The 13,363-nt window shown below is 40.5% G+C and overlaps 1 protein-coding gene across 1 annotated transcript in view; it reads right to left on the bottom strand.

Moving 5' to 3' along the window:
* Positions 1-821: 821 nt before the first annotated feature.
* Positions 822-13,363, bottom strand: part of LOC104371275 (vesicular inhibitory amino acid transporter) — a 38,555-nt gene continuing 26,013 nt past the window's right edge. Inside the window, exon 3 of the mRNA XM_009986341.2 lies at positions 822-1,973. Coding sequence (XP_009984643.2) covers positions 822-1,973 — 1,152 coding nt within the window. The remainder of the gene's footprint in view (positions 1,974-13,363) is intronic.

Raw genomic sequence — 13,363 nt, 5'->3', positions numbered from 1 at the left:
AGAGGGAAAGTGAACTGCATATTAACTTTTTCATGCTTCCAGTGAGACTTCTTGTAACTCAACCAATAGAATAACTGCATTGCAGAGGCATGAATCTTAGGAATTAGACTTGCAGAAAGGCTGCAGTCATCGGCTATAGCTTCTTTCAGAACAAATTCCCTTTTCCATGACTGTGAGCCGTTAGAATGCCCATTTTACTCTGACTGCATTCCCATTTGAACTCATGATAAAAGCAGGCTTTCAAAGCTGTTGTAAACGGAGTTCTCTTTTTGCCTACTCATTTAAAAAACAAGTAGCAGAACTTGTCTTACATTAAAATTGAAATTCACCGATTTTTTCTATTCACGTGTTGAATTATACTCTGCCAATAATGTGAAATCATATTTCATCTATTTGCAATGATAGCTCTCTCAAATTCTATCATTTCCTGTAATTTGATAGCTTTGAGATTGAACAGTATATAACCCTGCGAGAAATTCTGGTTAAATTGGTGGAATCACTTGCAGTAACCCATTTTAGGATGTGCATGCCATGTATGAACAAAACCATATAAGATTAGTTTAAAATTATTTTCATGCTAAACCATCTCCAACACCTTCTTTCCTCTCAACATTTTAAATAAGGGTAATTTTGTACTCTTTGGCTATAAAAGTTATTTTCCAGTTTGTTTAAAGCCACATACTTTTCCTGTTAAAGCCTTGATCTTGCAAATATTTAAGCATATGTCTAATTTTACCCAGTGACAAAATCTCTTGTATACTGACTAACAGGGTAAAAGCATTTATAAGGTTTGGGCCTTACTTGGCTTTCAGGAAACCTTTTTACACTCCTCCAAATACTTCAAGCAGCCCTTTTATTGAGCAGATTATGCCTGCAAGGCTGCAAAGGAAACCCAAAATAAAAACAGAGATATCTGCACACTTTTCTAAGAAGGATAGTTTTATCCATTTAAGTTTTAAATGGAAGAGAGAAGGAAGAAGAAAAGTCATAGCAGCACCTGTTACACTGCCTGTCAAACCCATCAACAGGGCAAAATGTGGTATGAACATGGCCATCAGCAGAGTTAACAGAAGAAATGAGCCTCTTACACCCAAAGCAAATAGTGGAGATTTGTAATTGGAATGGTTGCCTCTAGAAATACAAGCATACACTATTTCTGTGGCTGCAAAAAAGGGCAAAGGGTAGGAAAGAAGAGCCTTGGTTAAGAGACACAAATTCACTAGGGTTTGAAGAAATGATGGCAGGTTGTCAGTAATAACTTCCTTTGTCTCTTCACCCCAGGTCAAGAATGCAGTCAGTGCAAAGGTTGTTTTCAAGACACAAGCAAAAAAGTGAGTCCAATTCAGCATACATCTGAACTCCCCTGGGTTTTTCATGTTACCTTCAAGTGTGGGAAGAAATATTTGCGAAGTGTAACTGAAAATGATCACCCCTACAGAGACCAAGAAGTCCTCAAAGTCAATGGAGAGTCTGAATTTTGCCCAGGACCACTGATGTATTTGTGTGAGACAGTAAGTCATCACTACAAGGATGATAATGAAATGGACCAAGGAGCAAAGTTGGCTGAGTTTGGAAACAATTTTGAGAGTCTTGATAAATACACAAGGCAGCAGTGTAACAAATGCAATTACAGACCAAGTTTTCTCAGTCACTGGTACATACGGAAAACTATGTGACAGCAAGTTCCCACTAACAACCAGGTACAAAATACATGTCATGATCAGTTCCACCACTTGGGTTACATTGACAACTGTGCCACCTAGTTTGGGAGATAGCTTTTTGCAGCAGGCTTTCGCAATATCTTCATATGTGTCTCTCACTCTTATGAACTGCCCATCTTCATTTTCTTCATACAGGCAAGCGATTAGAATTTTGCCTGTGTAACAGCATAATGCTGCAGCCAAGATAATAAGAAACAGGCCACTGTATCCACTGTGGAGAAGAGCATACGGCAATCCTAAGACAAATATTCCCTGAAAAGGAAAAAGAGAAAGAAAAGATAGCACAAAATCCCTGAGGCAAAATGCTCACTGGAAGCCACGCTCTCAAATCTGCCCTCCATTGAACATTGCTGTCACCTAACTGCATTGTGGAAGTATTCAGCTAAGTAAGTAACAATCATGAGAAATGTGTTTGTTTGTGATAATTGAAATTAACAGCAAAAGTAACTGCTCCTGTCAACACACATGTAATGATAAGCTAGGAAAAAGAGAATGTGACTGAACGATAGAGTCAGGTTCCTAGTTAATATTTAATGCTGATGTGATTAGAAGCACATTTTAGAAGGTTCATAGGCAGTTATTGAGTCAACATGCATATTAATGAAACAGGTTCAATATCAGTAAAATTAAGCAACTGCAGCATCATCTGTACAAGTTTCATTCAACTTAAAATTGGCACTGTAGATAGATCCAGTAATGACAATTCTCTTCAGTCTAAAAATTGTTAGCAGACCTCTGGAAAGAAAATGGCATTAGAGTGACATCAGACCTTGCTCGTGTTTCCTCTGTGGCTTCTGTATGCCTCACGTAGCCTTTGCTTTTGTTAAGGTCACTGCTAAAGTGATTCTTCTCACAGCTGAGATTCTAGACTGTGCAGACTTATTTGTGTGTTTAAAAATACATGTAAAACATATAGAAATACTTTTCTCTAAGCAGTTTCTGAAAAGAACAGAATTACACTGGTTTATCCAGTAAAAAACCCATGGCATTTTAGTTTCACAGAACACCGTGTGTATTTCTTTGTCTTTTTCCTTCTTTCTTCTCTGTATTTAAGGCCAAACAACACTTTAGTATGGTTTGATTTCCATCAGCACAAAGCCAACAAAACCCTTGAACAATAGTTATTCATAAAAAGATGCAATTTAGGAAAGATGCTTCTGTGACATTTCACTTTTTATGCTACAAAGCTGAAATTAAGCAATGTATGTTAGTCAGACTGGTCAGGTGTTTTTGTTCTTGATGGTGAAGAAAGGTAGGGAGGAAACAAAATATAGCTAACTAGTTGTACAGAAATTTTTACTTCAGTATTTCTTACAGCACTGATGACATGATGAAATGCGAGCATTTGCGTTCATGTTTGCTATTCTGGCCTGACAGAAGGACTTGATTTGCATCTAACCTATCTAAACTCTATTTCTGACCAAACCTGAGCAACTCCATCTGCTCTGCAAAACCCATGGTTCCCCGAGAGAAACAGGCCTCCTTGCAGAAGGGACGACCCACAGTTCTCTCACTTCCTGAGTGGGTAGTGCCTCTGATTGCCTTCAGAAGCCAAAGAAGAGGTGAGTTTAAAGAAGTAAGTCTTAATTTCAGAATTCTACATCCACAGTCTTGGACATGAGGCCATGCAGAGGACAAGTGTTTCAGGCATGCTTCTGTCTTCAATGTTTGCTATCACCTCCCTCAGGTTTTATAGCCAGCAGGCAGTTTCTGTGAGGGCAGTCTAGGACCCCTGCTCTACCATTGCTCAAGAAGGTGGTGCTTGTCTCAGCTGTGTAGGGTTTATATCCAGTACCCCACTTCTAAGTACTTGTATCAACAAGTGCTCTCAGGCCTGATCCATAACGAGGACTCTGAAGGGAGGCAATTTTTCAAACACTAAATAATCATCAATGTATAAAAAGTATTCTTCTTTTCTTCCAGCCACAAAGTAGTAGTCCTTTTTGCACAGATTGTGAAATAAGCATCAACCAGAGAAGTAAGATTAGAAGTCCTTGAATTAGAACAGGTTTTTTCAATGAAAAAGAATGGAGTGCCCATCATATGAACAAGCAGCATTGCTTATTTCACCAGGTCTCACTCTAGGTGCAGATATCTTCAGCTTCCAGCTGAATTAGAGCTGAAAGAACCATATTTAAACATATGATCTAGTACATTTCGATTAAGAAGGTCTATGCCTTGAGGTACTGAAACAGAAGTACCTCAGTTATTATTACTGGTATAATAATAAAGTTATTGACTAGACACCTTTTTTGGTTTTCAATGACTTCATTTACAGCAATGGTTTTGTATAAGTCACAAGTGCCATTTCATTTAGGAGCTGAGACATTTGACTGCATAGCTTGTGGTACTTCAGTCACCCAAAGCTCCCTGCTCCAAAGGCTTAGCTCCATTCTAGTACTGGTCTCACGAACCAATTAACTTACAGTGTAATTAGCATTTCTTTTGTACATGAACTTCACAGAAGTGTTCAAAATTCTAATATTTCTGCCATCTAACAGTCTGCTTTCTTAAAAAGACTAGATATCTGTCTGTATCCAGACTGCAGGTAGCACATGTGTAACACTAGCTTTTGGTATCATGCCATTTTTAATCATGGCTTAGACTGACTGGCAAGTTTGGTAGTTGCCTGAAGAACAAAACATGTTTTCTTTCCTGTGAAAACAATCCTTGGAGAAAGTTTACATAACAGATGGAGCTTAAAACCATCACAAATAAACCAAGTCTACAAAAATAATCAGGACGATAAAAGCCAGAGAGTCATCTTCCATATTAGCATAAGAACAATTATATTTTCTCAGTTCCTTGCAGTTTGTAGTAAGCTTATCTCATTTGTGCCGTACTCCCAGCATTATTATTTTGCCCCTTAACCTGCATTTGGGAGTTCAAACGGTATCTGCTGACCCGAAGGGTCACTCTATAATTAAACCGCAGGTAAGTGTCAGCACAGGCTTTACCCACACAACGGCTTCTCCCCTGCTGAATTTAGTCTATTAATGTTTGTATGACTAGCCCCAACCTAAACCAAAGCAGAAGTCTTTCAGAAACGTTATCACATTAGACAGCCATTTAAGGTCCTCCCCACAGGTGTCTGCCTTTCCATGCTTAATTGTTAGTTTAATCAGAGCATAACGTAGTTCTAACCTCTAACATCTCCTTGCTGTTGTTTATATCGAAGTATTTTGTTTGGTACCTAACACAGACCACGGGATGATAGAGGTGGTTTTTTGTTTGTTTTTGTTTTGTTTTTGTTTTTGTTTTTATCTCCTTAATTCAGATCTTAAAAAAAACATTTTTGCACTCTGTATATTCCTTCTATAAATCATGTATCAGTGATTGCCAATTTCAAATCACATACAGTGAGTTTAGAATTTCTAAATTGAAACTTTCTACAGATGCTGTCAGTCTTCCTTTCAGCTGATGTCTTTGACATCTTTTTCCCAGAGTTTGTAAACAATAGATGGTGAGATTTGTGTAAGGAACTTACCATTTCTGTGTCCTTCGGTTTTCAGTTAATAATAGAAAGTAAACATTCAGGACATAACTAGTTTTGCAGCTTTTTGGGTACAGAACATAGAATCATAGAATGGTTAGGGCTGGAAGGGACCTTCAAAGGTCATCTAGTCCAACCCCCCTGCAAGGAACAGGGATATCTCCAACTAGATCAGGTTGCTCAGGGCCTCATCCAACCTGGCCTTGAACGTCTCCAGGGATGGAGCATCCACCACCTCTCTGGGCAACCTGTTCCAGTGTTCTACAACTCTCATGGTAAAAAATTTTCTCCTAATATCCAACCTGAATCTACCTCCCTCTATTTTAAAACCATTACCCCTTGTCCTATCACAACAGGCCCTCCTGAACAGCCTCTCCCCATCTTTCCTGTAGGCCCCCTTGAGGTACTGGAAGACCGCTATAAGGTCACCCCGGAGCCTCCTCTTCTCCAGGCTGAACAGCCCCAACTCTTTCAGCCTGTCCTCATAGGAAAGGTGCTCCAGCCCTCTTATCATCTTCGTGGCCCTCCTCTGGACCCTCTCCAACTGGTCCATGTCCTTCTTATGTTGGGGACTCCAGAACATGGTTAGTAGAGAGAAATCATAGAATCATAGAATGGCTTGGGTTGGAAGGGACCTCAAAGATCATCTAGTTCCAACCCCTCTGCCATGGGCAGGGACACCTTACACTACACCAGGTTGCTCAAAGCCTCATCCAGCCTGGCCTTGAACACTTCCAGGGATGGGGCAGCCACAACTTCTCTGGGCAACCTCTTCCAGTGCCTCCCCACCCTTAGAGGGAAGAAGTTCTTCCTCAGATCTAATCTAAATCTACTCTCAGTTTAAAGCCATTATTCCTTGCCTTATCACTATATGCCTTTGCAAAAACTCCCTCTCCAGGTTTCTTGTAGACCCCCTTTAAGTACTATAAGGTCTCCATGGAGCCTTCTGTTTGTTCTTCAGGCTGAACAGCCCCAACTCTCTCAGCCTGTCTTCATAGAAGAGATGCTCTAGCCCTTGGATCATCTTCGTGGCCCTCTTCTGGACCTGCTTCTCATGTTGAGGGCCTCAGAGCTGAATGCAGTACTCCAGGTGGGGTCTCATGAGAGCAGAGTGGAGGGGGAGATCTTATCTTCTTACCTTTCTAAAAGCAATACTTTCTGTTAGGACCATTTCCTGAACACCTATTACCTCATTTGTCAATGTACATTCAGTCCAGCCTGGCCCTGGCACTTGCTCTTATTGAGCCTTCTGATCCTGTGTTCTCATGCCCAAATTGTGGCACAGACAGCCTTAGCTGTGAGGCATCAATTAAAAATGAGCAGCAAAAGGAACTGTTTCTTAAATTGCCTCCCAGCTCTTAGTTTTAGTGTTCTGTCGGAGAAGTGCTCCTGTCTGAGTAGTTTTATTTTCAACTGTTCTGGTGCTAAGTCAACACGAGCTCTAAATATGCTGGTTTAAGGTGATCTGTTCACAAAATAGTACAGCACAGGGAGAAAGCACTCAGACAATTCCGTACAGGGGAGATGGAATTTTTGAAAGAGCTCTCTATCATGGCTCAGCTTGAGTGGTTGTGTTCTTTGCCATCACTCCATCCGCTCTGTATAGAAAGGGACTCCAAGCTTGCCCAGTTGGCTGCACCTTCCCTTGTCTCCCAAGACGTTGGTAAGACTTGGGGTATTTTCACCCCAGAATGAGGATGGAAGCAGACTATTTGTTGTCAGTGAGTGAATACACATGCCTGGGTGGAGATCATTGTCAATCATCCAGGGTAGACTTAGCCACAGGCAGCTGGGACTAGAAAGAAGAAAGGACTGAGGGCTATACTAGTGATCAGCCTTTGAAGAAATGGCAAGGACAAGAGCAGAAAGGGCATGTAAGGAGAGGACAGTCTCAGCTAGAAGCCAGTCTCAGCTAGAAGCTCCACTCCCAAGTGGGAGCAACCAGGTATGACAGCTACCACCAGAAGCTACTGATCCACCTACAACACAAAACAAGCATACTCTGCTCTTGTGAGACCCCACCTCGAACACTGTGTCCAGTTCTGGTGTCCCCACCATAAGAGAGACACAGATTTGTTGGAGCGTGTTCAGAGGAGGGCCACAAAGATGATCCAGGGGCTGGAGCACCTCTGCTACGAGGACAGGTTGCGGGAGCTGGGATTGTTCAGCCTTGAAAATAGAAGACTTCGGGGGGACCTAATAGCAGCCTTCCAATACCTGAAGGGAACCTACAGGAAGGCTGGGGAGGGACTTTTTACAAGAGTGTCCACTGGTAGGACAAGGGGAAATGGGTTTAAGTTGAAGAAGAACAGATTTAGATTAGATTTTAGGAAGAAATTCTTCAGTACGAGGGTGGTGAGACTTTGGAATAAATTGCCCAGAGAAGTTGTGGATGCCCCCTCCCTGGAGGTGTTCAAGGCCAGGTTGGATGGAGCCTTGAGTAGCCTGGTCTAGTTGAGAGGCGTCCCTGCCCATGACAGGGAGGTTGGATTAAATGATCTCTGAGGTCCCTTCCAGCCTATGCCATTCTATGATTCTATGATTCTATGATTTCCAAATTGCATGTGCATATTAAAACATTTTTGTGTTTGTCAATGGTTGGACTGCAAGGTTTGAACTACATGGGAGTGTTTCCAACACCAGCAAGGCTGGCTGGTTGTTTAAAAATATTAAATATCTGGATTAGTGTAGAATGCAAAAAGTGTGCCTTCTGCTATCGTACCACTGTTTGACACTACTTCACCTCTGGACAAGCACCTCCCCGAGGAATAAAATATGTTTAGAAAAATGCATAAATGAGCACAGTCAAGTACTCTGAGAAAATATCAAAATTCCTTAATGTTCAATTTTAAGACTTTTTAGTCCCAGCTAAAATGCTTCATTTCATCAGCTGTTTTAACCTGAAATAGGACTCTTTGAAAAACAAAGCAGATTGAAAGGTAATTAAAAAATAAAGAAGATCAAATCATGATCACAGTTGAGACGTGCCAAAAGACAGTGAAGTAAAATGAAGTAAAAACAATGCCAAAAAAACCCCACAAGATTTTACCTTAAGACTTAATCAGATGGAAAGATAAATTACAAAATTAAGAAGACTTTAATGAAAATTATTCAGTTAGTAGAGTTCTCCTATATGCAGAACACATGCTAATATGCCAGACTGCTGAATTAGTCCTGATTGCCTTTCTCACCATCTGTAGCTACTCCACCGGAACAGTTCATTTAAGCCTAACTATTTTCCCAACTCTGTATTTGATTCCCTGCATGAACATGGGTTAGGCATAGAAACTACATAGGAAAGCCTCCTTCATGGATCTTCTTGGAAGAGGAAGGAGACAAATTCAAGAACCCTGCTTTTCAGTACACTTTCAAAAAATATTTAATTATGTTGTTGAACATCTGTTGTCATTTAAAATAAATCATTTTCTAGAACTAATGCAAGTCTGTGTTGCTGTGATATTTATATGAAGATAAAAGTTTATTAGCACTAAATTAAAAAATATAGCAAATCTCTTAATCTCATGCTATGAGATTAGCAGAGCTACTTGCTTGTTGATCTCCATGGTCTTTTTCCTTTCTCAGCCACCACTCTGATCAACGGTGATTTTATATTTTCTTCCAGATCACCGTTGACTACATTGAATAATAATGAACCAGATGCCAATTATTCTGCTAGATAACCTCCTAACCCTACTACAAACTCATTCCTCTGACAATAGAATCACTCTGACGGTTACTTTTTTTGGATCTGTCACAGGCGGTAGTTAATCCATTTAAGATGTATGATATTGTTGCACTAATTTTTAAATCAGAATGTTGTGTATTAATGTGTCAAAATTCCTTTAAAAAGAAGTCTGTTATTTATCTTTCACTGCCTATATTACAATCTGATCAAAGAATTTTGTCAAGTGTGTTTAATAAGGACTGTAAGGACTCTTTCTCCAAAACCATCATGATTGACACTGATTATATTCCTAGCTTTTTATTCTGTATCAATTAAAACCTGTATCAACAATTACATTCTGAACAGAATTGTTGCCAGATTTCACTAGTCAGTATTTAACTGGCTTTTTAAATCTTGGAATGATATCCACAATACCCTGAAAATTCCACATGTAATAGCAATTGAGTAAGAGTATTATCAGGTCAGATGTATCTATTGTTGCATTCTGCTTTCAAAACATTAACAAGTTACATTTTAACATCTGTTTCAATTAATAGAATCATAGAATGGTTTGGTTTGGAAGGGACCTCAAAGATCATCTAGTTCCAAGCCCCCTGCCATGGGCAGGGAAACCCTCCACTACACCAGGTTGCCCAAAGTCTCATCCAACCTGGCCTTCAACACTTCCAGGGATGGGCATCTGCAACTTCTCTGGGCAACCTGTTCCACTGCCTCACCACACTCTTGAGTGAAAAATTTCTTCCTTATATCTAATCTAAATCTGCCCTCTTTCAGTTTAAAGCCATTGCCCCTTGTCTAATCACTACACACCCTTGTAAAAAGTCCCTCTCCAGCTTTCCTGTAGGCCCCCTTTAAGTACTGGAAGGCTGCAATAAGATCACCCTGGAGCCTTCTCTTCTCCAGGCTGAACAGCCCCAACTCTCTCAGCTGGCTCATGTTGAGCTTCTCATCCACCAGCACTCCCAAGTCCTTTTCCTCAGGGCTGCTCTCAATCCATTCTCCGCCCAGCCTGTACTTGTGAATGGGATTGCCCCAACCCACGTGCAGGACCTTGCACTTGGCCTTGTTGAACTTCATGAGGTTCTCACAGGCCCATCTCTCCAGCCTGTCAAGGTCCCTCTGGATGGCATCCCTTCCCTCCAGTGTGTCCACAACACCGCACAACTTGCTGAGGGCGCACTCGATCCCACTGTCCATGTCACCAACAAAGATGTTAAATAGTGCTGTCCCCAGTCCTGACCCCTGAGGAACACCACTCATCATTGGTCTCCACTTGCACATTGAGCCATTGACTTAGTGATTGGCTGTCACCAATCACCTCCTTATTTTCTATGTGCCTTCACATAGTCGCCAGGAGGATCTGCTCCATGATCTTGCCAGGCACAGAGGTGAGACTGACTGGCCTGTAGTTCCCTGGGTCTTCTTTTTTCCCCTTTTTAAAGATGGGGACTATGTTTCCCCTTTTCCAGTCATTGGGAACTTCACCAGATTGCCACGACCTCTGAAATATGATGGATAGTGGCTTAGCAACTTCATCTGCCAGTTCCCTCAGGACCCGCGGATGCACCTCATCAGGTCCCATGGACTTGTTCACCTTCAGGTTCTTTAGATGGTCTTGGACCTGATCTTCTCCTACAGTGGGCAGTTCTTCATTCTCCCAGTCCCTGCCTTTGCCTTCCGTGACTTGGGCTGTGCAGCTGGAGCTCTTGCCAGTGAAGACTGAGGCAAAGAAGTCATTGAGAACCTCAGCCTTCTCCATATCCCGGGTAGCCAGGTCCCCCATTTCCTTCCAGGGAGGGCCTACATTTTCCCTAGAAATAGTCACTAATAGTTAATTGTACAAGCCTAAGCTTGGGAAAAATAGGCACCTCAGTTTATAACTCACATCTATCTTAAGATAGGTCGTTTGCAGAGCTCAGACAAATTGCCTTGCAGAGGTGCTTGTTTCTCTTGCTGGGCAAGAGAATATGTACACAGCGGAGTGTAGCCACACAGCTTAGAAACTCTGAGAGTTAGCTTTTAAATATCTTAGGCGGAATAGCATGATGCCCATCCTGGAAAATTACAAAATGGCCCACTGTTCTCCTGTGCTATAAGCACATCCTTCTGATTATCTACAGAGACTATTTAGGAACAATGGCATCTTTTTTTTCAGAGATAAAAACACTTTTAGAACCTCCCTCTACTGATAATGTAGGAACTCAGTGTAGCAAAATTCAGTGAGAAGACTCGGAGAAGAGGAAGGTGATCTCATGTTGCAAAGTCTCTAAGTTGATTTTACCCCCTCTCACATCTGCACACTCAACAGCACTAGGGTGGGTTGTGCTAGTGGCTTGGCCAGGATCACTTGTGTGCACCAAGGAGGACAAGGGATGGCCACAGTCAAGCGCTCAGTGTCTCTGAGGCTCCTCTTGACTAGTGATGACAAACAGATTTGGGATTTCCCTTCTATACTCTGCTGGAGTGGATGCAGTTTTGGATCTTTTGCCTCATTGTTTTGTCTCATCCCTCATAAATATTAGGCAAAATTCCTGAATTTCACAGCACTGCTGTTTTGCTTATCTACATGTTTTATCGACACTGTCCTCTACTTCATCCCCTTAACACTTGTCCATAAGTCAGTTTTTCTACATCTACGTTTGAATAAGATCAACACGTACCTTCCCTTTTAACCTTGTTCTGCTGTTTCTCCTGGTGCTTTTAGACAAACATAAACAGCCAGGTATAGAGACACACACTGCCATTCATATTTAATTTATATCATTAGTTTTTCTCTTTCAAATTTTCACACTAAACCTACCTGGTTTTTTCCTATTCCTAAAAATTGTTTTCTTATTGTCTTCATCCCTGGGAAATACATTTTCTCCTACTGTCTTTGGGTTCCTGTATCTCTTCGCTACACTTCATAATTTATAATTTCAATTACTCTCACCCTCCCTTTTTCCCATTTGCTATTTTTTTTTTAAATTTATGCATTCACTTCACACTTGAAGTAGGAGGGATTTTAACACATAGGCATACTATTTCTTAATTATGAGATGTGGCTTCTGGGCATCTCATAAATTCTTGTTAAACAACTTTCAAATTTCACAATTTGCTGTCTGTATTTATTCTTCCTAATCAATTATCTCATATAATTTTCTCCAGGTTTGTAAAATTCACTCTTTTGATGTACCAAGTATATATTACTGTCCTTTGTTTTCCCATAATGAATGTAATTAGATCCACTGATCTGTTCATCTTTATTTCACATAATGAAGCTCAAAATAGAATCACCTCACGCTAGGTTCAATACCTTTTGTGTTAGATAGTTATCATCTATCATTTTTGGAAACTTTAATGATGTTTTACTACAGACTGCATACAACCTCCAGCATAGGTCTTTAAAACTGAAGTCGCCAAGAACAATACAATTTTTCTTTCCAGACAATAGGTCTAACACAGATAACATCTCTCTAACATAGAGTGTCACCCTCACTTCTTTCACCTACTCTTTTTTTTTATAAACATGTTGTATCTAATTATTTTTAAATTCCAGTCACATAAATCATCCCATCATGTATTTGCAATATAAGTTATATCCTATATCTTCTCAGCAGTAAGCATTTCCAGTTCCCTAGCTGACTACCCAGACTCCTGGCACCAGGAAAAAGATTCATCTGCTTTCCCACTTGCTTCACAGTTTGTTCACAGCTCAGCTGAGTTTGAATTAAAAAATACTACAAGCTGTTCTGTGGAAAACTTCAAATATTGTCCAAGACCTGTATGACCTTAGCAGCAGATCCATCTCCTTTAATGTCAGTGAAAAATCTTCCTTTATCTTCAGGGATGGTTGAATTAGACCCCAGCAATCTTGTCTTTCCTGATTTTTCTTATGTTTTCTCTCTGCCAATGCCAGCCTGTTTTAGCTGCAGGGAGGAAATTGGCTAAGGTGTTTATTCTGTGATTAATGCCTGCAATCACCTTATATACTGAAAGAAACTTTAGAAGTGTTGTTCTGTCAATCCTTCAGGTCCCATAAACAGATGATAAGGCAGATAGACTGCTCAGGAGATGCTGTGATAAGATAAGCAAGTAAGGAAGTTGCATGGTCTTCACTGCAAAATGTATGTGTCCATTTGATTGACAGAAGCCACTGATTTTTTTCTCCTTTTAGTGGCCAGATTAGTCTTAAGAATCTCCTAAAGATTAGGAAAGGGAACAGAGGAAAGAAAATATCTCAATAAAAAAGGCATTGCTGCTATTGAATGTGACAGCAGATCCAATTGGCTTTGTTATTGGTTTAAATATTTGTTCTAAAACTGAAATAATATGCTTGATGCTTAATTCTACATGATTTGATGGAAAGTGTTACTTTGCATAAATCCACAGATGTCTGCAAGAATGCACCGAATCACAAAAAGTAAATCTCCCAAGCAAATCACTTAAAAAAAAAAATATATTATTTCGCTCGGTCCCAAAGGA

This window comes from Tauraco erythrolophus, chromosome 2, assembly GCF_009769465.1.
Source record: "Tauraco erythrolophus isolate bTauEry1 chromosome 2, bTauEry1.pri, whole genome shotgun sequence".
NCBI lineage: Eukaryota > Metazoa > Chordata > Aves > Musophagiformes > Musophagidae > Tauraco > Tauraco erythrolophus.
Note: the sequence above shows the minus strand (reverse complement) of the source record. Positions and strands in the feature narration are given on the sequence as shown.